The 26,479-nt window shown below is 38.5% G+C and overlaps 2 protein-coding genes across 4 annotated transcripts in view; one reads left to right on the top strand and one right to left on the bottom strand.

The window, feature by feature from the left end:
* Positions 1–966: 966 nt before the first annotated feature.
* fanci (FA complementation group I) lies at positions 967–15,015 on the top strand (the record flags this gene model as incomplete). Of its 2 annotated transcripts, XM_081355812.1 has the most annotated exons (38): positions 967–1,099; positions 1,827–1,942; positions 2,064–2,136; positions 2,572–2,702; positions 3,046–3,199; positions 3,388–3,445; positions 3,622–3,663; positions 3,753–3,876; positions 3,951–4,036; positions 4,112–4,244; positions 4,327–4,407; positions 4,769–4,905; positions 4,983–5,160; positions 5,261–5,348; positions 5,435–5,565; positions 5,644–5,714; positions 5,802–5,916; positions 6,532–6,654; positions 6,749–6,817; positions 6,904–7,005; positions 7,091–7,270; positions 7,675–7,796; positions 7,893–8,057; positions 8,411–8,590; positions 9,124–9,290; positions 9,375–9,454; positions 9,555–9,671; positions 9,753–9,804; positions 10,503–10,630; positions 10,789–10,854; positions 10,940–11,036; positions 13,103–13,287; positions 13,396–13,452; positions 13,811–13,870; positions 13,960–14,037; positions 14,169–14,264; positions 14,370–14,477; positions 14,585–15,015. In XM_081355812.1, the coding sequence occupies exons 2-38, from the start codon at positions 1,841–1,843 to the stop codon at positions 14,645–14,647; spliced, it is 3,999 nt and encodes a 1,332-aa protein (XP_081211938.1). In that variant the 5' UTR covers positions 967–1,099; positions 1,827–1,840. The 2 variants fall into 2 exon arrangements, with proteins under 2 accessions (XP_081211938.1, XP_081211937.1); XM_081355811.1 differs by lacking the exon at positions 967–1,099 and having other exon boundaries at positions 1,833–1,942; positions 14,370–14,726.
* The window catches only part of polg (polymerase (DNA directed), gamma), a 13,156-nt gene continuing 242 nt past the window's right edge, over positions 13,566–26,479 (bottom strand). For both annotated transcript variants that reach the window (XM_081355814.1, XM_081355813.1), the window contains exons 2-23: positions 25,509–26,108; positions 25,230–25,425; positions 24,251–24,418; positions 24,027–24,173; positions 23,671–23,750; positions 23,388–23,570; positions 22,802–22,950; positions 21,408–21,531; positions 21,092–21,316; positions 20,885–21,005; positions 20,724–20,798; positions 20,065–20,181; positions 19,828–19,988; positions 19,677–19,730; positions 19,479–19,596; positions 18,018–18,153; positions 17,663–17,909; positions 17,075–17,197; positions 16,803–16,980; positions 15,577–15,785; positions 15,338–15,498; positions 13,566–14,861 (exon numbers count right to left, since the gene is read on the bottom strand). In XM_081355814.1, the coding sequence (XP_081211940.1) occupies positions 14,776–14,861; positions 15,338–15,498; positions 15,577–15,785; positions 16,803–16,980; positions 17,075–17,197; positions 17,663–17,909; positions 18,018–18,153; positions 19,479–19,596; positions 19,677–19,730; positions 19,828–19,988; positions 20,065–20,181; positions 20,724–20,798; positions 20,885–21,005; positions 21,092–21,316; positions 21,408–21,531; positions 22,802–22,950; positions 23,388–23,570; positions 23,671–23,750; positions 24,027–24,173; positions 24,251–24,418; positions 25,230–25,425; positions 25,509–26,074 (3,624 nt within the window). In that variant the 5' untranslated portion in view covers positions 26,075–26,108 and the 3' untranslated portion in view covers positions 13,566–14,775. The remainder of the gene's footprint in view (positions 14,862–15,337; positions 15,499–15,576; positions 15,786–16,802; positions 16,981–17,074; positions 17,198–17,662; positions 17,910–18,017; positions 18,154–19,478; positions 19,597–19,676; positions 19,731–19,827; positions 19,989–20,064; positions 20,182–20,723; positions 20,799–20,884; positions 21,006–21,091; positions 21,317–21,407; positions 21,532–22,801; positions 22,951–23,387; positions 23,571–23,670; positions 23,751–24,026; positions 24,174–24,250; positions 24,419–25,229; positions 25,426–25,508; positions 26,109–26,479) is intronic.

Below are 26,479 nucleotides of genomic sequence, written 5' to 3' on the forward strand. Positions count from 1 at the left end.
AGTTCATTTGCATTCCAATTTTTCAAGTCATAACCTATGTGCTCGCATACAGTATTATACAATATACCACATCATGTAACGTTACCTACTGTACATCATAAACACTGGCTTCGTAAAAACGATTTCGTGTAGGAAAACAAACACATTTGTCAATGCTTCAGTCTGTAAGGGGTAAATTAATCAAATAAAATCTATAGAATTATCAGTATTATGTATTGTTAATAACTGCTCTCATCATTGATAATCAACGACTAGTAGGCTAATCATATTCCCAAAATCAGCACGTTTTAATATAGGAAACCAAGACAGCCAGTTTCAGACTATGACAGATAAAATAATTGTAAATAAATGGAGAGCCCCATTCCATGTAACATCCACTCACCTCGAAGTCAAGGAAATCCATCATCCCCTTCTTTTCGCAAAGTCCTGTTGTAGTAACTTACATCAATATTTTGGCTTGAATGGCTTCGCCTGTTGCCACCAGATGAGCTGTAAAAAGGTTGCCTCTAGCGGCATCAAATAGAATTGCAAAAATTCTAGAGTAACCCGTTCCATTCGACAGAGATAAAAAGACAGTTGGGTATATTGTGTAATATTTACAATTTTCTTTTGCCAACAACTTGCTCATTTTCTAAATCCTCCGCAGTAATAAATTATTGTACAAAATCGACCTTCTAATCACCAAAAACGATTGTGATTGGTTTATTCTATCAAGCGCTGAGAAAAGTTACTGCTACCACAATCTAGCAACAGATATGGAGGAGTAATTTTAACCTAATAATTAACGTTATTAATGCCCATCAACAGCAAAGTAAGCTGAAAAAAAGACAGTGAATAGTACAAAAAAAAAAAAAAAAAAAAAAAACGTAATAATGGAAAAAGCGAATAGACTGCCAACCCCTGCACATACGGGCCAATCAAATGTACAGAAGTGACATGACGTAGTAGGAAGTGTTCCATGCACATACTGGCGGGAGTTTCGGTTGTTATTAAACAAGGTAACGGGTTACCGACTGCAAAAGGCAAGACATATCAAGAAACAAGTCTTTCTGAAAAGGAACATTTATCAACAAATCCTACATAAAATTTGCTTAAACAGGCAAGTGTCTGACACTGTAAAGGTAACGTTCGACTATACACTTCACGCGTTTAAACGTTCCGATTTCAATAAGTCCGTTGTATTAAATGCGGATCTGACAGTTGTTCAGTTTTCTTTGATTTTTTTCTTATTGACTTTATTTCTATTATGTTGTCCTAATTCAGATATTGCTTAGATTATGACTTATTTATGCTGTGATAGCCAACGAGATTATATTCTATTGTTATTACTACTAGCCTAATAACTTGCATATCTTTATATATCACATTCACTATTATAATGAACAGGTATGTATAAATGAATTAACGTATGCATATGTAATAAAAGCATGTGTTGCTTCATAAATGACCGTGTTTTTTCATATGCACCTTTGAGTCATGCTTTTAATTATTATTAGTATTTGGTTATAACGTTCCCAAACTGCCGAATAACTACAGTAAGCAGAGAATATATATAATATAATACAAGGAATAATTCACAGAATTAACAAATTCATTTAGAATTCATTTTCTTTTATCATTTAGGCTAATCACTCTCGTAGGCTGATAGTTTTCAGTGGAATAAAAAATGAAAAGCATTTTTACAAAGTCACAATGGCAGTTCATAGTGATCATGAACTGTCAAGCTCCAAAAAGGGCAAAAAGCAGAAATGATGGAGATCAAATTCTCTTTTTAGGACGTTCCTCTTGTTTTAATTGCACATGTTTATGTGACCTTATACTTATAGGTCTGGGCACATACATGTCCAAGATGAAGGTTTCTGTGGAAAAGATCATATCGTTATCGGAGAGTGATGGTGTAGATGAGCTACAGAAGCATCTCACTTTGTTGTCCGACGATCAGGTTTGTGTTTCTGTGTGCTGTAGTGTGTATAGGTAAAGTGAGATGCAAAACTCTCTAATCATGTCATGTATAAGGAATCACCTTAAAATTATGTATAAAATATTTTTTTGTCCTCCTACAGCTCACAACCATCCTTACTAATAGTGCTCTGAAAGGGAAGGATACAGGCGTCCTGATCAAAGCCATATTTAAAGGTAAGTGTTCATTTGATTTAATTTTAAAGTACCAAATACATCTGTGAATAGAGTATTAATACAATGTATCATTCAGGGTTATTATAGTTAACTAAAATAGTAACTGAAATAAAATACACCATCACTTATTTCATTTTAACTAGATGCCAATGCAATGTAATATGTACTTGATATACTAAAATAACAAACTGAAATAAAACAAAATACTTTTTCAATTTTTAAAAAAATAAATCTGGAAAATATACAAATTCAAAATGTTAATAAAAGCTCTCTCAATAATACTAGAAATAACTGATATGATCAAAAACGTTTGCTTTACCACGATGTTGCATCCATGTCTAATAAGTGTAAGTGTAAAAAAACAAACTAAAAATTACTCTGTGCTCTTTAATCAAGTAGCGCTGAATATCAAATTGTGTTTGTTTGTGATGTTAGGTTCACCGGTAAGTGACTCACATTGCGCTAACCGGAGACTGCTTGTGTACAAGCACTGTATTCCACTGTGTGAATCTGGAGACCTGCAGACAGAAGTGGCCTCAGATATCATTGGGCTTCTGATGTTGGAGGTGAGTTTCTTACCGTACCGTTCTACACAAACTAATAGTGACGTAGTGGTTAAAGGTCTAGGCTAGTAACCAGTAGGTTGAATTTTCAAACCCCGTATGGGGAGATCCCTGGGACTGAACTTGTAATTAAAGATTCATTACATAACTTGCGATGACGCTGCAAGAGGGAGGGAGATATTTTGATTAAAGATTAAAGAGGGCACATGCATTACAAAAAAAATTGCACAGATAAATAATTTAAAGAAACACTGCAATATTCCATAAAAAGTAAGAATTGTCAATTTTGATTTCATGGTGACTTTAATACTATACCTGTATAATATGTGTTTCTTCTGTGCCACAGACACACAGTCTACCTGGTCACGCATTAGCCACATTAGCGTCTCTGTATGTGGATGCCATCAAAGTGGGTGAGATGAACAGTGGGAGATCGCTGGAACTTTTCCCTACAATCCTAACAGCTCTTGCCGCTACAGAAACATTAGCTTATGGGAAAGGTAAGCTATGCTATTTGCTAAGCACAAACTGTTCTGTTAAAAAAAGGAAATAACTCTGTAGGGTCAAACAACAACAGGTAAGCGATGTTAATTAAGTGAATTTGGATTAAATACTTCTGGAGTAAAGATAAGAAACTTTTTTACTGTCTTTTAAAAAAAAAAAAAAACTTTTTTTACTTTTACTTCAGGTGAGCTGAGTGGAGATGAATACAAGAAACAGCTGATCAACAGTCTTTGCTCCAGCAGGTGAAATCTGAATTTAAGTGCTTTAGTATTGGTTTTCAATAAGTAATCAATAAAGACAATCAAGAAATGAAGAGACAGAGCTCTCCAAGTAAAACTAGAACACAAAAGTTAGACGTTGTCCTATCTATAAACTATACCGCACCAACATTTTAGTAACATATCTCCAATTCACGCAGATGGGATCCACTTTGTGTGATACACCTTACGACCATGTTCAGGTATGTTGAAACATTAACTGGCTAGTTATCAACTTTGTGTCTTGAACACACACACACACACACAAAAAAAAACGTGTTTTTTGTGTCAGGGATGTTCCGTTATCTGCTGAGGAGCTTCAGTTTTTGATTGAGAAGATTCTACGGATGTTCCTCAAGTTGGATCTACAGGAGATTCCACCTCTGGTCTATCAGCTGCTGCTGCTCTCTGCCAAGGTCTGTTGATATGTTTTAAAAGTTCTTTAAAACAGTGTGTCTTTATGATCAGATTCTTATTTTTACATCGACAGGGCTGTAAGAAGTTGGTTCTAGAGGGAATCATCAGTTACTTCAAGAAGCAAGACCAACTTCAGAAAGAGGAGCAGAGAAATGCAGAGTGAGTATCCCACTTGCTCAGGTCTGATGGTTTAATTTAATTGGACAGATCATTTTATGTGTGTATCTGTGTTAGGAGTGAAGATGTGGAGGTGCAGACCATCCCACAGGATCAGCTGCGACACGTAGAGGGAACCGTCATCCTCCACATAGTCTTTGCCATTCGTCTTGACCATGAGCTCGGCAGGGAGTTTTTTAAAAACCTCAAGGTGAAAGTCTGTCAGCCTCACGTGTAATCACACCCCTTTCTTTGAGCATCTGTGAGTGCTAGCTGGTTGTCTTCTTCTGTAGGTGGCCCAGAGTGATCCGTTGTGTCCCTTCAGTATCGCTCTGCTTCTTTCTGTGGCTCGTATCCAACGGTACGAGGAGCAGGTACGTCTGGGTTTCATCCTTCTTCTTTAAACCTAGTGAGCTGTCTACTAAGTAGGGATAGGCGATGTAGCTAAAAATTTGGACATTTTGATGATGTAGTTTGATGATGAACTCTTCATAAGCTAAACTTAACATTATCGCGATACGCACGATATTCCGTCATCTTATATAATAAGAAATTATACTGTTATAATATTTGTGCCAATATTTAATGTATCACCCAGCACCAACGCAGTATTTTTATGAGTCATGTGTGCATTTGAACATCAAATTCTTCAAAAAGTGCCTGTGATGCCCAAAATATGCTGGTTTTACTGACTCGGACCTTTGTCCCACTCTTAACATTACCCATAATGCTTAGGTATTTGAGTTCCTGAAGGGTGCCATCACAAAAAACTTCAAGGATGATCAGATTCAGCACAGCTCGAAGTTTCTGCAGGAACTGCTGCCTCAGTGTAACAGTGTCTCCAACATGATTCTGGACACCGTCAAAAACAGGTCTGCTTAAACTGCAGTGCTTTTTTCTTCCTTTATTTGTTGTGTGTTTTTGCTCAGTGTTATGCCTTTATCTGCAGTGTGTTTGGCTGGGATCATGTCACTCAAGGTCTGGTGCAACTGGGATTTATACTTATGGACTCATTTGGGCCTAAAGCTGGACCATTTGGGAAGGTCACAGAAGGAACATCCACCACTAAAACGCCAAACCAGCAAGCGTGTCGACTTGGTGGACAAGTTCTTCTTGAGAGCTTCAAGGTACTGTAGTTGTCAACCGATGTTTTTTCCCTTGTAATACATAAATCATGCTCCAAACATTGCAAATATGTGACAAACTTTGTGGGCTTGTTTTGTACAGATGCATGAACCAATCAGAGGAGAGATCCTAGAGCAAGTTTTGAATCGATTGGTCACTAAAACAGCCTCACCTGTCACCCATTTCATTGGTTAGTAGTCGTCTTTTTGCAGATTTTTAATTCAAGCTCACTATCTAAATTTTGTTGTGTTCCTCTTGACTTTATCTCTGCCGCAGACCTTCTTTCCAGCATTGTGATGTCTGCTCCCATGATCCTCTTGGAATCTTCCTCTAAGGTCACAGAAACGTTTGACCAGCTCTCGTACTTGCCCCTCAGCAGTGTACAGGGGCTCCTCAAAGCTGTGCAGGTAACATCTCAATCCACAGGATATTAAAGATTATGCTTTTTTACATTTTTTGATATGTTTAATGTTTCCTCTGCTCAGCCCCTGCTCAAAGTGAGCATGTCTATGAAAGATGCCCTGATCCTGGTCCTCCGGAAGGCCATGTTCTCCAGGTAGAGTAAGGAATGGTCCACATCCAAATGTGTTTTCCTCTGTGTTGAATGATGACGATGTACTAATGAATCATCATCTCTCTGAAGTCATTTAGATGGCCGTAAGTCAGCAGTGGCGGGCTTCCTGTTGCTACTGAAGAACTTTCGTATTCTGGGGAGTTTAGCTTCTAGCCAGGCCAGTCAGGCCATTACAACCAGCCAGGTAAACTATAGACATCTGCTTTACTCTGCGCATCTTAACTGTGCGCAATGCAGTTTACATTACTTACTGGTGTCCAGGTGTGTTTTTTTTTTTTTTCTGTCCTCACTAAGAGCAAAAACAACAAAATCAAAGCCAGTTGAAGTTATCAGTGATATTTGATATTTAACTGTGTGGCATAATGCTACTACATTGTTGTGATGTCGCTTTAACACCAGCCAATCTGGTTTAAAGCCACACCGTGGACTTTGTGACCTAAAGAGTTGACGCATACGAGTTATTTTAAATGATTCCTCAGGCCAATATACAGCGTTTGACACTATTAATGCTCCAAGCGGGGCTGCCCTCTTGAAATACCGCCTATGTAAGTTTGGAGGAGACGGACCGTCGTTGAACAGGTCATGTGACCTGGAGAACGTATCGCTTTATGGCCGTCACGTTACCATAGGCTCTGATATACTGTCTTCTAGACTTTTGCGACAGTGCTGCGGCGCTTGTGGCCTCTAGGGGCCCTAGACGTGAAAGTTCCAGGTCTAGTGCCCCTAGCGCCCGCAAAAGTTCCGCGGTGTGGCTTTAAGAATCCTCTAACTGTGTGACCGTATCTGATTCCCATTGCAGGTCCATGCAGACGTGCACTCGCGCTATAACACTGCTGCTAATGAAGCATTCTGCCTGGAGATCCTGAGCAGTCTACGCCGGTGCCTTAACCAGCAGGCTGACGTCCGGCTCATGCTTTATGAGGTCTGGGTCTGACCCTCTCATTTCCCCTTTTTAGAAATTAAGTGAACGAATACAGCTGTGTGCTGTACTGAGAAAGTGATTTGTTCGATTTTAGGGTTTCCACGATGTCCTTCGTCGTAACTCTCAGCTGTCGAGTTCAATCATGCAGACCCTCCTGTCACAAGTGTGTATCATCCTTTACCAAAACGAGAGCCTATGCCTTCCTGTTCTGACAATGCTACTGATTCAATTATTATTTGTGTTTACCAGTTGAAACGATACTTTGAACCCGAGCAAGATCTGCTTCCGCCTCTGAAGCTGGAGTCGTGTATCAGCGCACATGGAGATCAGGTCTTCCTCCAGGAGCCTCTGGTACTGATGCCATGCCTCAATCACATCGATGCACTGCACTTGAACATGTACAGGATGAAACTTCAGGTCATATATGTTTCTCCAGGCGCACCTTCTGTGCTGCACGGTTCACTGCCTGCAGTGGAACCAGAACGTACGGTCAGGTGGCAGTGCGAGCGATGATGAAGATGACGAAGAGGAGGGCGGAGTCCAAAGTGAACTGCATGCTATACTAGAAAGCATAACGAAGCGCATGATTAAAAGCGAACTGGAGGATTTTGAGTTGGTACGGCATGATTCTTACCTTTGCTGGTTGGTTATGAAAATGTTATTTACTTGGATAATACTGTTCCGAAAGAAATGTTCTTTTATTCAGCAAGAAAAGAAGCATTAAATTGATCAAAAGTGACAGTAAAGACATTTATAATGTTACCAAATATTGAATAAATTGTTTGTTTTTTAACTCGATTTATTAAAGAATCCTTGGAAAAATTGTATCCCGGTTTACACAACATTAAACCGAACAAATGATAAGAAGAAATGTTTTTAGAGCAGCAAATCAGCATATTAGAATGATTTCTAGATGGGTGCATTTGTTGTTTTGATAGTGTGCATTTGGTCACGGTAGCGGCATTACAACTGACAAAACTACATTTATGCAGTTTTAATGTTTCATTTTCTGCTTCTCAGGATAAGTGTGCTGAATTTTCAACGAGTTCCAGTGTTGGAATCAAAAACAGTATCTACGCTGTGTTGGTGATGGGACTGAACGAGGTTCTCATGGAGTACAACTTCATCACTGCTAATTACAGGTGTGTGTTTGTGAAAGCGTTGTTTTTGAATACTTTTAAATCAGGCATTACATGCTGGATGTGTTTAACATATTCTGTGGTGCACATGCTGAGCAGCAAGAACCATTTTGAGGACATTCTGGAGCTTTTCAAGCGCTATCATAAAGTGTCTGAGATCCTGAGGGAGCGGGCAGGGAAGGGACGCCCCACGTCGTCCAGCAAACCCCCCCGCAGCCTGCTGTCTCTAGGCTTCATCTCCATACTGCTCACTGCTCTCTTCAGGTACAGTTTCACTGTGCACCTACATGAGGATTTATTTGCCTTACACCGGCACTCTATAAATGAGAGCATGTACATTACTGTTCAAAAGCGGTATATTATTTTTAAATGTTTTTGAAATAGCCTCTTATGAAGAAGCCTCATCAAGACTGCATTTATTAGATTTGATTTGACTGCATTATCAATGTTAAAAACAGATGTGCTGCTTAATATTGTTGTGGAAACAATGCATTTTTTTAGGATTCTTTGATGAATAAAAAGCTAATAGCTTTAAAATAGAAATCTTTTGTATCGTTATTCATTTATTTGTCACTTTTAATGCGCCTTTGCTGAATAAAAGTATTAATTTCTTTTAGAGACAGCACTCAGAGCCGCGAGGAGAGCCTGTCTGTGTTGCGTTCCAGTGGAGACTTCCTGCGGTACTGTGTGAGCGTGGCCCTGCAGAAGATCCAGCAGCTGGAGGACACCGGACACACTGACGGACCGGAGGGACAGAGCCCCGACAAGACCTTCCGCCACCTCTGTGACATCACCAGGTCTCGGCTTTTTGTTATTGGCCATCACATTTCATTATGTAAACATCTGGACTTCAATTGAACAAACCCCAGAAAAGAAACGCATGTTAAAGTCGGCATGAAATGGATGTTGTGATAGTCTTTTCTGTCCTATGATGAAGTATATCCAAGTGAAACGGCTTCTCGAACTAGAATGAATGTAGGGCGGGACTTGATTTTGTCCGTCTGGAATTGATTGGATGGTTGTGGTTTGCTATTGGTGGATCTCATGTGAGTGACAGGTTGTCCTTCCCTCACGCCACTAAACGCATTCAGAGAAGAGAAGACGCTGCAAGAGGGAGGGGAAATTATTTTGATTAAAGATTACAAAATAGTGATGTGAACAGATAGATTTTTTTATTATAAATACTGCAATATTCCTTAAAAAAAAGAATTGTTTCAAGTTTCATGTTGACTTTAAAAACCTCATAAAAGCTTAATGTTTTTGGATTTACTCAGGGGTACAGTGCTTAAAAGATGCTGCATTTCTTAATTTCCGGTTTCCCTTCTTGCAGTGTGCTAATGTGGCGCTACACTAATGTGCCGTCCACCGTGGAGGATGCTGGGAAGAAGGAGAAGGGCCAGAGTGTATCATTACTATGTCTGGAGGGTCTGCTGCGAGTCTTCACCACAGTGATACAGCGATACCCAACACGCATTAGCAGCTTCCTGTCTTCTCTCGGTGGGCGTCTTAGCATTCCTGTGACTTCGAAATAATAGTTTTGTATGTTAATGGTGTTTTAATGAAACACAATCTGTATTAAAGATGTTTCAGGGGAAGCAGAGGGAGAGGGCGAGGGGTCTGTTCTGACAGCGCAAACGGCTTTCTATATCCGCCAGTTTCAGGTAACCCAGAATGACCATAATGTTCCATTTGCTCTGCTCAATCAGAGTTGGAGACAAAACACACACCAGCAAGTGTTGTAAGTTGATCTTTTGTGTCCAGCGGGCGCTGATGAACCAGCTCAGCGGGGGAGAGGAGGAGTTCAACAGTAAAGAAGCTCAGTTATTGGTCAGCATCCTCAGCGTTTTGTCACGACAGCTCGATCCTTCCTCTCAGCAGGTAACTCTTCGAAACACTCGTGTTGTTGCAGGGTTGGCTGTCAGGAATCTTAATACGTCTTCTTTTTGTTTTTATGTGCAGTTTACGCAAATGCTCACATGGACTGTGAAAATTTGCAAGGAAACCAACTTCGGTGAGTGATTCATGTACAAAGATGAAACATTTATTAGGGGGAGCTGGGATGTTTTCAAACCAACATTGATCTCGCCATGTTGCAAGAATGAAAAATTGGATCTATCTCTCCAAAATTATGCATTTCATTTGGGATAACTATTTCCTAAAAGCCATTATTGTTAAGTAGATTCAAAATATTTAACATAAAAACTAAAACAGTAAAAATCTAGTTTAAGAAAGGTATGTTTTAATATTTTTTTTCACTGAATGAACAGAAATAATATTTTTCAGTTTCTTTAAGAATATTAAGAAGTACAACTGTTAAGAAATATTTCTTGAGCAGCAAATCAGTATATTAGAATTGCATCACAGTAATAAATCACACTTTAAAACATTCAAATAGAACAATTATTTTTAAATTGTTATAGTATTTCACAGTATTTTTTTAAATGGTAATGTTCATACTATAATACAACAGTATACTTACTAAAACATTATATATATATATATATATATATATATATATATATATATATATATATATATATCTTATGGAAACAAATACATTTTGAATAAGAGTTAAGTAACAGATGAGATGAATGAATAATATGATGAATAATATATTCTTCAGGAATTTTGATGCTCAAATTAAAAAAAGCTTGTTAAAATCATCGCAGTATTCACAATACCCTTCGTTCACCCTGTTCTCTCTTTCAGAGGACATCTCTCTCACTAAGGGCTTGCTGTCCCTGCTGTTCAACCTGCAAGTCCTGCATAAAAGCCCAGTGTCTCTGCTCTGGGAGATGTGCCAGGACATACACAGCCAGCTGGGAGACATCGACCAGGTACTGTGGCCGCTTCCAAAACAAATGAAACCTCTCTAGTGTGCTCAGGTCTACTCAAGGCAGTAAATTGTGTTCAAAAAAACAAAAGTGCACAAAACAACTGGAGACTTTACATTTGATCGTACGTCAGTAAAATAGTCATTTCCGTTTCTGAACAGGACGTAGAGGTGGAGAAACAATCTCATTTTGCCATCATTAGCATGAAAACAGCTGCATCCACCACAGTAAGAACGGACACACTTCAGAAACAAATGTTTGAATCTTCATACCTGTTAAAAGAGTTCAGCGTCTGCCTCTCTTCCTTTCCAGCTTCTAGTCCTGTCTCAGGTTGGAAAGGTGTTGGATGAAGTAGACTGGTTGATCACCAAGAAGAAAGGCCAGATAAGCTCTGACAGAACAATTTCAGGTAAAAAGCACCAAAAATCTCATAAGGTGTCCAGTCTTTTTCCTGGAAGGCTTCTAACACACCTGGCAATCCTGAAGACTGTGAATAGCTCATGTGTGTTTAATTAGGATTATTGCCATCCAGGACCAGGATTGGATTTCCCTAATTTAGAACAAGTGTGTCCAAACCTACTCCTGGAGGGCCACTTTCCAGAGTTTAGCTTCATCTTATCTCAACACACCTGCTTGGAAGTTTCTAGTATGCCTTGTAAGACCGTTGCGGAATTTAGAATAGCATACTACCCTTACTATTTCTGCCATGTAACAATTTAGTAACAATTGTAAAAGTAGTTTGCTAGGACGTGTTTCGAATTTAGCACTAGACTAGCTGGTTCAGGTGTGTTTAATTGGGGTTGGAGAGCTAAACTCTTCAGAAGCAGGATCGGACACCCAGTGGCGATTCTAGGGGGTGGCCTGGGGTGGCCGGGGCCACCCCTGAAAGCTCATTGGCCACCCCTGTGGCCACCCCAGATCTGATAGGTAGTTGGTCAAGTTCGTCAACCCAAGAAATGAGAAATGTTGCCAATCAATGATGACAGCTGATCAACTGATTTAGGGCCAGTTTAAATTTTTTAACTAACACAGTAACGGTCAAACTGAGACTTTGAGAGCTGATTTCTGCTCAGCGGACGTTTGGCCATGCAGGTCAGGTGACTTATGAGATGAAAGTACGTGCGCTGCACGGTGCACCTGCTGCTGCTAGTCCGTGAAACAAGAGGACGGTGACGGTCACACAGTTGCAACAATACAACAACAATAAAAACACTGGAATCAGTCTATTGAGAGGTATGGTCGGGATCCAAAGCAGCAGAGTGCGGCTCGGGAATATAGATCTGATGGCCGAGTGCGGGCACGGGCGGTAATGCACTCGTGTGTGTGCTGGTTGCGGGGGAGAGTAAAACGATTCGCGGGACTCCCGCAAAATAGAATTATCTATAAACTGAACATCTAAAAACAAATAAATTGTCATTCATCTGTTGCACAAAAGCAACAAGAACAACTAAAACAAAATAGAAACGATTTACAGGCCAGAGTCTCTATGTATAACATGTTTGCATTTGCAACAATGTAGCCAATCACAGACATATGTGTTGATTTCTTGAACGCAGTGGCCAATCAGAGACATTTAAGATAGAATCCCCTCACCGCTCAAAATGGACTTTTTGTTCAGTGCTGATTTCTGCATAGGCTACTGGCAAATCATCTGATTATAGCAAACAAAGTGTATATATTATGAAAGATTCATTATGCAGCCAGTTTCATTGATAATAACAGAGATTTGTGAGATCACGATGAACTGAGATGTCAGCTTTTTAGGAATTATTAAGGGAGAAATCCGTCCTGCGCAGGTCTCTAATGTAGACTTTAAAAAGTAAGTAAGAATCTAAGTAAGAATCTTTATTGTCAATGTATATCAAGTATACAATGAAATTGCAATGCTCTACGGCCAGTGCATAATAAATATAAAAATTGTTAAAACAATAAATAAATAAAAAATATAAGACAGAATTTAAGAATATATAAGACAGAGACTACAGCTCACTCCATATTGTCCACATGTGTTATGAATTGAAAAACAAACGACTAACATTATATTTACATTAAAAGTAGCCTAGGCTGCAATCTAGTGTATGTGAACCTTTTTGCAGATAAACACAAGTGCATTTTCAGACAAGTTAATGGACAAGTTAATTGAGTAGCCTAAATCATATTCCCACTACGGTAATTAATAACAGACTATAGTAAACACATCTCCTAAATAGGCCTGTGACTGTATCTTACATTTTATGAAATAGTACCATTATTTAAAAATAAAGTTTGCACTTTGTTACTATTATTAAAATCCTCTATTGTTCATAAGAGTTTAAGGGTTTTCATAACATTACTTTATAGTAGGCTATATATGGCCACCCCACTCAAGTTTTGTGTCCCATCTTGGCCACCCCAGTAAAAATGTCCTGGATACGCCACTGCGGACACCCCTGATCTAGGATAAAGAGCATTATGGAAATGTCCTGTGTGCATTAGGAAATACACAGCAGCCACTGGGCCAGCAGGACCCGATCGAGAAGGCCGTCACGGTTCAGTTAGGCACGCTGTTAACGGCTCTGCATGAGCTGGTTCAGACCGCTCTGCCCACGGGACCCTGTACGGACACCCTAATGAGAGAGCTCAGTCGAACCTACAGCTTCCTCACTACACTTACCAAATATGTGAGTCTCATCCTGATTTACGACTGTAATATGATTCATAATCTCACATTCAGTCTTTTTGATTTGCTCTATATGGTTTGGGAAATCTTTTTTTTTTTTTTTTTTTAGTATATTCAGCTGTGTGCAACCCAACCTGGTCAGTTCCCCGCACGTTTGGAGAAACTGGTAAGGTTTTTCTAATTCTTTAGAGTATAGAGGGTGGCGAGACCAAACATTGACATTTAATGCCAGTTGGTTACAACATTTATCTTGAAATGATGCAAGGATGTACACATCTAATCTATCTCAACATTTTTACCTTTTATTTGTGATAAAAACAAACCTTTTAACAATTTCACACCAAAGGAACCATCAATTTGTCTAGACAGCCATTATTGCCAAGTAGATTCAGAATCTTTAGCACAAAACTAAAACGCAGTAAATTAAAAATAATATTCAAGGCGTTTCTTGTAGATCCAGATTCAAGCTAAATGACATCCTAAATTATGTAATTTAACAACTCACAAACATTTCTTGTGTCCAGGTGAAGCTGTCAGGGTCTCATCTCACTCCCCAGTGTTACTGTTTCATCACATATGTACAGGTATGTGCCCATTTTCTTTCAGTTTGGTGATTTTTAACCTTTCCTTTACAACAGTGTTTTAACACATTATTAAATGTTGTCTCGTACAGAGTGGAGAACTGACGGCTGGAGGCCTGGAAAAGTTGAAGAAGAAGAAAAAAGAAGATGATGCAGTAGCAGCTGCTTCAGTGAGAACTATTTCAATTCATTACCTGAGGCTGAAAAATAAATGAATTTTTTATATGAAAATATTTTGGTAAATTTAGGCCTCGGAGTGCAAAGTCTTGAAACCGTTTTGTGCATCTGATGTGATTTCTAGGCTAAAGTTCTTCGTGAGACTAAAGCCATCCCGAACCTCATTTTCAACATTGAACAGTATGAGAAGTTTCTCATTCTTCTCTCCAAGAAATCCAAGGTAAGGTCTCTTAATTCTTTGCCCATATGCACGGCATATACAACAAAAAAAAGGTAACAAAATCCTCTGAAACATTACGGCACATTGGTGAATGTCTTTCCACAGGTCAATCTGATGCAGTATATGAAGCTGAGCACTTCCAGAGACTTCAGAATCAACACTGCAACGCTGGAAGCTGCACTGCAGGAACAGCAGCAGGACGTAAGCCAACAGGTGTGTGTGTGTGTGTGTGTGTGTGTGTGTGTGTTTAAACATGTTCATCCTCAGACCGAGCTCTGGGATTGCTTTCTTCATCTTCAATGGTGTCTTTCTTTCCTTAGACTGAAGACTCTCAGCCTTTGGAGGAAAACCAAGCGCCAAAGAAAAAGAGGAGGAAGCAGTGAAAAAACTTCTAGTCCTTCTTTTGCACTTTTTTCACCCTCATTCACAGGAGAACGCCACCCTTTTTTGAGTTTGTACTAGGGACGGCCATTTATCCGTTGAGACAGTTTATTCTTTCATGACACAGATATTACTTTAACCTTGTAGCTTGTCGTTTTCCTTTGGCCAAAGACCCTTTGGTGATTTCTATAATCTGATAAATGTCCAACGCCTCACCTGTTGATATAAAAGCATGATCGACAATATTTAAAGAATGCCTGCCTTACTCTTGCTTAATACATTGTGCTCTTAATACAAGTTTTTAGACTTAATGAGTTATTGATGTTCACAAAATGCTGCTATAATATTAATAAACAAATGTCTACATGTGATCTGGTGAATTTCTTAAGGAACCATCCAGCCAAAAATAGATGGGCATTTTGTTTTCAACGTGCTGTAAGCGGTAGACCAATCACGACAGACTGGGCCATCTGACCAATCAGAGCAGAGTAGGCTCTCAGAAAGGAGGGGTTTAAAGAGGATAATTTAACGAACTGTTTCAGACAATGAGAAAAGAGCTGATATTGCAATGTACATTATGAGACAAGTGTTTTTTGTACTTGGATGCATGTATAACTAATGTAGGAGACCTTCAAAACAAAATTAGGAACCTTTAAAATAGCATAATGGGGCACTTTAAGGCTGAGTCTTACCTTGGGCTAACCCGTATCTCCGCTCCACTCCTGTGGGATTGGATGGAGTCACGCAGTCCATGGTCACCTCCTTCCGTAAGCACTTATCAATGTCCACTGCACTGAAGAAAGCCACTGACTGCGGCAGATCCATCATTCCCAGTTTATAGGCAAACATGCTCCTGAGAATGGACAGAAATATTCAAGCATGCACTTCACGGTAATGCCACCAGTAACAGGAATCATAGGTTAGTCTTCACCTGGTGAGCAGGTTGGTGATCTGTAGGGCGAGTGCAGCTCTGTAGCGATCTTCACTCGTCACTAGATAACGCACTTCGTCATGAATACTGATGCAGAAGCGCCCGTCAATGTCGTGCTCCTCGAACAGCCAGCGCATGGCCACCAGCATCAGATGGAGATAGTCCACCGCTGAGCTCTGAACCACCCAGTTGACTCTGCTGGTAATGAACTAAAGCACAATAAAACTGTCATGAATTAAATGGAGATTAAATTAACTAAAACCATCAAAACTATGGTTTATGTGAACAATTAAAAGATAAACAATACTTGACAAAAATTCTTTTTTACATTTTCAACTTTCTTTAGAGTGATGTTGCCGCTTGAGCATGAAAAAGGACTGCAAAGTCACTCCAAAGTTATTCTCTATATCAATAAACAGTTTCTGAAGTCCCTGAAACGCCTCGATTGCAGTCTCATTGAAATAATTTCCACCCAAGACATCCGCCTTCCTGAGTTAGTAGTGTGTTGAAACTCGCAGTTATGATAAGGGGCGTGACATTTCCCAAACATGTTCGAAATGGTTGACCAATCACAACACACTGGTCTAGCCGACCAATCAGTAGGGGCTTCAGACATGAACTAAACAGAGCGTTACTGACAGACTGGGAAGAGAGGTGCTGCAACAATGTAAAATATGTGAAAAATAATGTGTTTTTTAACATTCAAGCATGATAAAAGGTCCCATTTAAAAACAGTTGGTTTACAACATTCATTTACATACTGCATCATGTGCAATATCACTCTTTAAAAAAAAAAAAAAGGTATGCATCAGAGTAATGGTTCCCAGTTCATTATGAATTACACATTAGCATTAAAAGACTTGTGGTACAGTGACGGAGTCAGTTACGACTCTTAATAATAGAGTGCAACAGTCAGGTTCCAGAAGTAAAAATATCATCCCTTTTTTTCCTTTGGGAAATTGAATAAAACTTTTAAATAAAGCATTCCTGTGAGGTTGGTAATCAATGGTATATTCTTCTGTTGAAGCCATCAGCCCGCATTATTTCAACTTTACTTATTTAAATGATCGTGTTAAACAGCACAATTCCTGGTGAAAAACTACATTACCCATGATTCTGCAGATAACTATAATTGGTTATAATTTAACCAGATAATTGGTTAAAATAATGAATAATACAATTTCTTCAAGCAAAAAAAACTTGAAGGAACTTAAGTGTTCCCTCACCTCATTTTGAACAGCAGAAGGTTCCAGAGCTCTGGATATCCTGCAGCCCAGCACTGGAGTGGCTGGTTCCTCAGAGTGGGCGATACTTTCCAGCTTATTGAACATCTCTGATTCTGTCCCGCCAGTCCACACGCGCTGCCCTGTGAGATTCCACTTCCTCTTGCTCCCCCTGGTGGTACTTCAAGGATCAAAACAAAAGTATAACATGCAGATTTGTCCAACATAAGACTTAAATAAAATGGCTTGCGTGGCAGCCGGGGTAGTCAGCAGACCTTTGAGATGCCAGTTTAGAGATTTTACGCAAATCCTGGAGTGAGACAGTGCCATCCTCAGCTCTTTCCACCTTTACATCCAACTTCTTTACCAACCATTCGCCTTCCTCAGACAGGTGATATCTGCACATAATCAAAAAATGTGATATCAACACATTCTATTATTTTATGCAAAGCACCAAAAAAAATGTATAATAATATTTTAAACAATACAATCAGAATGTAACACTATTTAATATACTGTATAATATTTTTTATAATATTTTAAAGGATAATTTAATAGTATTTAATTAATTAATTACACTTTTCCAATAATATTATTTTAAAACAAGTTATTTAAATAATGTAATATAAATCAATTGCATGTTTTACTTCTTTAAAAAGTAAAGAATGTAAATTTTAAGAATGTTTTTTCTTTTAGTTTATTTTTAACAAGGACAGTGCACATTAATAAACTTTTCAGTAATTGTGCCAGAGTTAGCCGAAGGTTATTTTTCATCTGTAGTCCCGGACAGAATATATGATAAAAAAAAAAAAAACTTGGCATACACAGTCAATTAACCCATAAATTAGGGTTTATTAGCTAACCTGCGCAGTCCTTTGGTAAATGCGTACATCTGCCGAGCTTTACTGGCTGCTTCCTGTTGGCTCAGTTGGTGATTGAACTGCAAGAGCAGTCGCTCTGCAAACGGCTGGCCGGCCCCATAAATCCGTCCGTAGTTGAAGACCTTGGCGTGTTCACGACTGATGCCCACAGCATCTGCGGTACGGCTGTGCAGGTCCGTGCCCTGACTTTTCTTTCCCTGGAGCGTCATCCATCCAAACGCTGTGCATCCTGGAAATCAGAGATTAAGAATGACCTACGGGGTGTAGTTTGTTCCATAGAAGCATCATGGAATTTGCCTCCTGGAATCTAATGGCTAGGAAACAGCATCAGGATTACCATGCATTCCTGCAAAGTGTGCTTCGCCCAACATGGCAGCGATCCACAGCTCCTGAGAATCCACATCTGCTCCCACCAGGTGATAACCAGGAGGCACCTGCACCATTGCCTTCAGCTCACTGCCCACACGGTCTTTCTGCAAACAAACACAAACTGCTCAGCTTTAATGCCTTTTCAGTGTCATAATTATGGAAGCCCATTTCCACGCAAGAAAAAAAGAATACTTTGGTAAATCATGATTATAATGTGAAAAAAGTAGAAATTCTCAGCCTTTACTTTTATAAAGCAGTTTCAAAACCATACAAATGGACCAAAGAGCTGTAGATAAATAGCTTGAAACTCAAAAAATCAAACAAACGTAAAATAACACCAATAAATTATCCAAATTATGAGATAAGTCATAATTATGACAAAATGTTGAAATTCTGACAAAAAGTCAAAATTATGATTTTTTGGGGGGTAAAAAGTAGAAATTATGAGATACTACATCATAATGTCGAAATTGACAGTGTCAATATTATGACATGTTAACTCATAATGAGATGAAACATCAAAATTACGACTTAAGTTGGAATTATGGAATTAAGTTTTTGTCATAATTATGACTTTTTGTCATAACTGACTCAGTTTCTCTCATAATTTTGACTTTTTGTTCATTTCAATAACTTTTATGTCATAATTATGATTTACCAAAGCAAGATTTTTCTTATTTTTCTTCTTATGTGTCAGATATGCGCTTCCATATTTGATAGAGCTAAATCAGCCATGGTAAAAATCTTTACAACTGTATAAAAAACTATATATATATATATATATATATATATATATATATATATATATATATATATATATATATATATATATATATATATATATATATACACGATTTTTTTTAAGAAGACGACGACTTGAAAAAGTCTCCTATGCTCACTAAGGCTGCATTTATTTGGTTAAAAAAAAGTAATATTGAGAAACATTAAACTTTAACATTTTTTAATACATTTTAAAATGTAATTTAGTCCTGTGATGGAAAATCTGAATTTATTGATCCAACATTTATTTGAAATAGAAATCTTTTGTGACACCATAAATGTCTTTACTGTCACTTTTGATTATTTTAATGCAACCTTTTTGAATAAAAGTTTTAATTCACGGTTTTCACAAAAATATTAAGCAGCAAAAATAGTTTTCAGCATTGATAATAAGAAATGTTCCCTGAGCAGAAAATCAGCAAATTAGAATAATTTCTGAAAGATCATGTGACACTGAAGACTGGAGTAACAATGCTGAAAATTCAGTTTTGTTATTTTAAAGTGTAATAATATTTCACAATTTGACTGTTTTTACTGTATTTGTACCAATGTTTTTGACTAGTAGTGTACATATTAAAAAATAGTCAATTAATAGAAATGATTATCTTCATTCATTGTGAATTGTCATTTTTATCTGTAGTTGTGGTACCCGAGCATTGCTTGCAGTCAGCCACGTGGGCTCTACAGCCCTGCGAGTGACCGTTCCAGCTGGGATGACCTGCGGTAAAATGGCACCATATTTCCCTTCCTCATCATAGTCATGATGTCTGATGAAGGAGCAAAGAGGACGTCAGACAAGGTTGCAATGTTTGTAATCAAATGAAGAAGACACTAGAAGTTAACTTACAGTCTGACGGTGCGCGGCAGTTCCGCCCGGCGGAGCCACACTACCATTTGGGAGCTGCAAAGACAGACAAAATAAGAGATGAAATATCAGCGGTAAGCACCATCTAGACATTCAAAACATTTCAAATAGAGAACATTTAGAAATCTCAAACCTGATGCGTTTTTGGGCATTTCTCCAGAAGGACATCATCTTGTTGATCTCTAGCGCCCGTGTGGCGTTGGTGCCTTCACGTCCTGCTTGAAGCGTACCGCTCTCCATTTTGGATAGGAAGTCTTTTGAGAATGGACTGCCCACATTGTTCTCATTTCCGTCCTGTGATTTTAAACAATTTGAGTCTAAAACTTCAATGACTGCATTGTACGAAGCGGACAGAAACACAATCCTGTACCTTATGAGGCAGTTTGAAGAACCAGCAGCCAGGGATGTTGACATCATTGTATGGTCCATTTCCGTGGTGATAGGGACACTCGTCGGTCCCATTTTCGTTTATTGAATTTATTTTTTTCTAATGAGAAAATAAAGGTAATATTACACACAAAAAAATGGTTCATCCTATAAAAAATCTGAATGTTTAATTCATATTTTAAATAACAATAATAATTTATTACTATTTAATATATCATATAATATGTATATGTATATCATAATAATATTTTAATCTTAGTCTTAAATTGATTTTAATTGTAGAAATATAAAATATAATATAAAAAAATATTAAATGCTACAAAATATATCAGATAGTATTAAGTTATCTAATATATAAATTAATATTAATTTCATTTTTACCTATTTTTATAATGTTAATAATATTTTCATCATAGTATTATATTATGAAAAAATATTACACAAATAATTAACAGTTAAAAATATTATTAATTATATTATATACTAGATAGTATTAAATTATAATATCATATATAAAAAACATTTAATAATTTATTTATATATATATATATATATATATATATATATATATTTTTTTTTTTTTTTTTTTTTTTTTTCAAGAAAATTTTTTTTTTTTTTTTTTAAGGTTTAAATGGAGCAAACCTTGATCCTCTTGGATGGGCCTGCTGTACTCAACACTTCATCATCAAACACCTCCAGTCGACTCACTTCTTCAACCTACACATGTGACAAAAACATGCAAACACTTTCACAGAAAATACCAGCCCTAAAAACCCAGTTTAGTAACACACCAAAGCTCTAACCTTCTGCCACACGGCACTGTCCGTCAACATGTGGTCATCATCAGAAAGTGTGCTGTCCAGATACTGGGGCTGCTCCTTCCCCTTCCGCTCACAATACTCCTTATAGATGCTCTCAATTGCCCTGGAAACCAAGTTTTAGGAAAGATGCTGTATACACTGTATATTTTCCTAATTCAAATCCACATTATTATCCTCACTTTATTTTACCTGTATGGACATACAGGTCCTTCACTATCCTCTGAGATGTCCAGGTTATCTCTGCGGCCTGGTACCAGGTAACCCCAGCCGTGCTGGTCGGTGTAGTGCAGGGGAAAGCCGTCCCACGTGAGGCCCATCAGCTTGGGTGTGATCCTCATCTGCAGACTGATGAGACTGGCTCCAGGAGACCAGTCCTCGGCCTCAGACATCTTCACACACAGCTTACGGTACCAGCTGACCGTAGACAATAAACAAAATGTGCACACATGCAATGTGGAACCCTGTGTTATTTTACCCAAATGGGATAAGAAGGGGCGGCACTCACCTGGGGTGAGCCGGTAAGTGCTGTCTCCTCTTTGGCAGGCAGCTGACGGTCTCCTTCAGTCTCTGTAGAAGCTCTCTGCTGGGGTGTGGATCAGCCTCAACTTCTTCAGGAGGAGGACCTGGGTCTGGAACAGAGGGTTGATAATGTTATTGTTCCTCTTATCCTGATTCAGGGTTCTGCACCCTTATATAACCCTTAAATGCATGAATGTTTTATTTCCCAGTAGATTCAGCATCTGGCTCATAATCGCAATCTCAAACATATTCTCAAAACGATCATTTTCAACATCTTCAAAATCAATATTTTGATTGCTGACAGCCTCTTCACCAGATCCACCATCAAGTAACAGTGACACTAATTGTGTTTAGTACTTGCTCTGCAGTAAATCTTTGAGCCATTTCAAGTTTTGCTGATGATGCTTCCTATTCTTTTGTTTTCTGCCTGCGGTAACTGAAACGTCACTTCATCATTGTGTGTATCAGACATTTCCACCTTGTGGAATAAAGGTGAATTGCATTTATTCAGTCTTCAAAGATTCAAGTATTGTTGTGCAGAAAAAAATATACTTACACTGTTACACACCTCGGGTCGTTAGCGACCCTATTCAATTTTTACAAAAAATGGAAAACAAGCATTTTTTTATATTCCTTGTTCTAGTTATATTGTTTATAATGAATTGATTGAGGAATACTAAGAAGATTGATGTCTAACTTTAAAACAATGAATGAGGAGGAGGAGGGTAGTCAATGGTATGCGTTTAAGAGTTAGGCTAAATCAACAATTTTCTGAATATTTGCTTAATGTCTGTAATGTCAAAAAATTGTGTTTGTATATAGTCCTGGCTGCGTAAATAGGAGAAAAAACAAAGTGGATAGGACTGATCCACAGAGGAAAAAGACAGATGAATATAATTGGAAGAACGGTTGAAAGTGACAGAAAATACATTTATGTTTTAAAAGATTCTATTTCAAATAATTTTTTGAGCTTCCTATTCATAAAAGAATTCTGAAAAAAGTATCAGGGTTTCCACAAAAATATTAAGCAGCACAACTGATTAATAATAATGAGAGGCACCAAATCAGCATATTCAAATGATTTCTGAAGGATCATGTGACACTTAAGACTAGAGTAATGATGCGGAATATTCAGCTTTACCATCACAGCAAAAAAAAAGCTTTAGTGAGCAGAAGAGTCTTCTACTTACTGACCCCAAACTTTTGAACTTTAGTGTATTTAATGAACTTTAACTAACTGAACTATTTCAAACATTTTAAGAAAGAAAAATACTGTTTCAAGCCAGCTACTGCAAAATCAGTACCAAATGTCTTCAAAATGTTCAAGCAATGATATATCTTCATAATGCAAGATCAAATGTGCAAATGAAAAACCCTTACCCCCGTCCCAGTCTTTGGGTATATTTCCGTTGGCGGCTGCTGTTGCCTCAGCCTCCTGTTTGGCTTTCTTCTTGCTTACTGGTATTTTCTTCTGCTTGAAGTCCTGAACGTCCCAATCCAAGTCCCACAGCCAGGGATCATCTTTGTACCTGAACAGCACACCACACCAATAATCACTAAATATTGGATTATTGAGCACTAAAACGGTTAGCACACTTTACACCAGTCCAGTTATAAGTAAACAAATAAAGAAAATAAACTGAATGTTCTGTAAAAGTGGATACTTTTCCTCAAAAGGTCATGAAACCGTAAACTAAAAATCCTAAATGTGTATATTGTGTCATGGTAAATTGAGGCGTGCATTTGTGGGAAGCTTTGATGCTTTTAACTCAATGAGAACGAAATAAAACTGTAAGAATTGAAGCTCCCTTTTTCCCCACCACTCCACGGCTTATCATGTCAACTTATGTAGCATTTTACAAAACTGTGGTGAGAACTGCCCGGTGCCGAAACAAGGGGTTTCTTGAACCTTTAAGGGAGTCTAACGGATATTATGAAAGAAAGAGGTAAACTAATGCATGTTTACCGATCATCCTCCAATAACTGGCAGGCATCATCAGCCAAAACCATCAATGATTTCTTCATCTCTCTCTGCAGCTCATCATAAGTGGCCTGAGCATCTTCCAAGTACCGCCCCCAGTTCTGATTGACAGGAAGGTAGCACACGCCCATTTCTAGCATACCCGCAAGTGTCACTGGGTGAGGACACCTAGAAAAATGCAGATTTGGCAAAGGTGACAGGTCACTTAAACAATAATATGTCACAATGAAAAGCTGGGGGGCGGGTTTATGTAAATGAAGTGTCATACCTCTCCATAAAGAGAGGCAGCTGCTCTGTGAAGACCTCGTGAGTGGCTAAAACATCAAGAGCACAGTACTGCATCAGCTCCTGAAGCATCAAATAAACAGATTTCGGACGCAGCCTTAGTGTTTACATCTGAGAAACCCGCGGTTATGGTAAGTGGCGTGACATTTCTGAAACATGCTCGGTTAACCAATCACAACACACTGGTCCAGCTGACCAATCAGAGTACATTGTGCTTTTCGGAAGAAGGGGCTTCATAGAGACAGGAACTAAACAGAGTGTTACTGACAGCATGAAAACCTATTCTAGTAGACCCAAAAAAACTTAGCATAATATGGCCTCTTTAAACATCCTGCTTACCTGAAAATTGGTCCTAACATCAGACATGCTGCCCTTCACGAACACATCCCTCGGTTCTTTCTTCAGCCGTTCTCCTCCCACGTAGAGAGCGTGAACATCAGCAAGGTTATTAATACTACTGATATCAACCCATTCCCATGAGCCAATCTGCATGAGGAAATGCAAACAATTTAATACTGTCTACAGCACTGTGAACTGACAACAGCTGCGGGGTTTGCACAAACCATCGGGCCCTCAGGGCGACGGCCGAGGCGCTTCATGTGCTCCTTCACTTCCTGTAGGCCTTTTCTCTTGCCGTACTTGCTGGCCATCCAGAGCGAGCGCTGGAATCCCGTCAGCCCTGAGATTGCCATGTGGAGACTCATTGTGTCCAGGAAACGCATCTTGGAGCCCTGCACAGACCGACCCAAAAGCGCATGCATGATAAATCAGAATCATATTAGTTATCAGCTGATATTAGAGATTTTTGTTTTATTTATCAGTATCAGTTAATATTGGATGTGTAAATTGTGCATGTTCACTTGAAGTTAATCTTAACAAACACTTTTTTTTCTAAACATGATTTTTTTCTGAACACAATTTTACATATGATCTTTAGCAAATCTAATTCATTACATATAACAGTATTTATTCATATTCAGAATTAGCTTTTATTTATATTTCCAGATATAATTTCAATTCTTTTTATTTTGTCATTCATATTTTATTTTATTTTATTTTATTTTAGCTTCAGCACTGATTTTTAATAGATTTAATTTAATTTACCATTTAACGCCACTGCAGGGATTCCGAAACTTTTTTTGTCAGCCAAACCCTTTTTTTTAGTACCACTACCACCTGAGATTTTAAGTTAATATTTCAACAATTTAATAACACATCGGCATGTTCAAGGTCCTCTGATGCTGGTCACATGACATGCAAATAAACAGATAAAATATTTCAGGTGATTTGTTATGATCATTTTATTTTTAAATGATTCATTTATTAATTTGATTCAATTAATTATTAGCTTTCTATCAACTCCAGTAGACCAATTTTGGAAAGCCTGCTGTACAACATAATGTTCTTAGCATTTTAGATTTTACAGTTTTCATTTATTAATGATTTAAGACCAAATAATGTAGAATTTTAATATCCTTGCACACTTAGAATCAACAGAAAAAGGAAGAAATGAGACTCAAATGAGTCCGAAATGACCCTCACCTTCAGCAAGTACTGTTCTTTAATATGTGTCCGATCAAAGCTCACATTGTGTCCAACCACGAGCCTCTCCGGCCACTCACCGCCCCGCGGCTGGCTGGAGTTTGTGGGGGTCTCCAGCGGGATGAGATCAGCCAGAGTCAGATCACTAGACCAGGTGTATCTGTCCTCTATGAGCCTCTTACTGCACCACGAGTACCTGAAACACCCATCAAAAGAGTTTGTCTGGAATCGGTGGTGAGATGAATGGTAAACTGACCTGTTACGGTAAATAACCCTCACCAGGCAGTTGGGGAAACCGCCACGGCCAACGTAGGACAGTGTCCCTCCGCCATGCAGACTTCCACATCAAACACAATAGCCTTCTCATCTGGGAAATTCACCCTGTGTTGCTCTCCACCCGCCCCATACCGAGTCCAGCCCACTTCCCAAACCCATTCCTTGGGCATCCCTGGAAGCCGTGCTCCCTGAAGCTGGCTGGCCGCATCAAGGTAAGGAAGGCTCTGCTTTTGGGCAAGTAATCGGAAATGTTCGTCAATGTCATTGCCGTACATTTGAGGTAATTTGAGTTGTACGTCAGGTAACAGGTCTGTTTCTTTCCCCCAGAGTTCATGCTGCTCCAAGTGTCTTATACTGCGTTCAACATCCTCGTCCATGTACACCTGCGTCCGGCCCTGGAATATCTGCTCCTGCAGGTTCCTGGAGAGCATCTGGATGTTGAGGGGGTTCAGACGGGTCTGGTCTGAGCCCTGCTGGGATTTGGGCTTCACTGAGGTGGAGCACCACCTTAACCAAACTGCAGGTTGTACGACGGTCTGCCACCGGTGACATATCAGACGGAGCATCATATTAGGGCCTTGGATGAAACATACTCGGAAGAACCTGGAAAATGACAAATAAAAACAGAAATGCATCTAACAGACCACAAATAACCGTGTCAAGTTTGGCTATGTGTTTCCTTCGACTTGAAGATGTTATTTGTGCAAAGCTCAATCATATTTCAAAGCAATGTCTTTTTAATTTGGAAATTTGGAAAATTGGAAATTTATAAATGTAATATACATATTCATACTATATATACATTTTTACATTTAATTTGTTTTTATTACACAATGTTGTTATTATTATCATTATTGGTTTTATTATGAATAATGGTTTATAATTTTTTTCCTGAGCCACATAGTTGGGGCTACAATTATAAGTTTTATTTACTGCAGACATGAATTCGAGGACAAGTACTTTAAATAATTTGA

Source organism: Scardinius erythrophthalmus (genome assembly GCF_964197995.2).
Source record: "Scardinius erythrophthalmus genome assembly, chromosome: 24".
Classification (NCBI taxonomy): Eukaryota; Metazoa; Chordata; class Actinopteri; order Cypriniformes; family Leuciscidae; genus Scardinius; species Scardinius erythrophthalmus.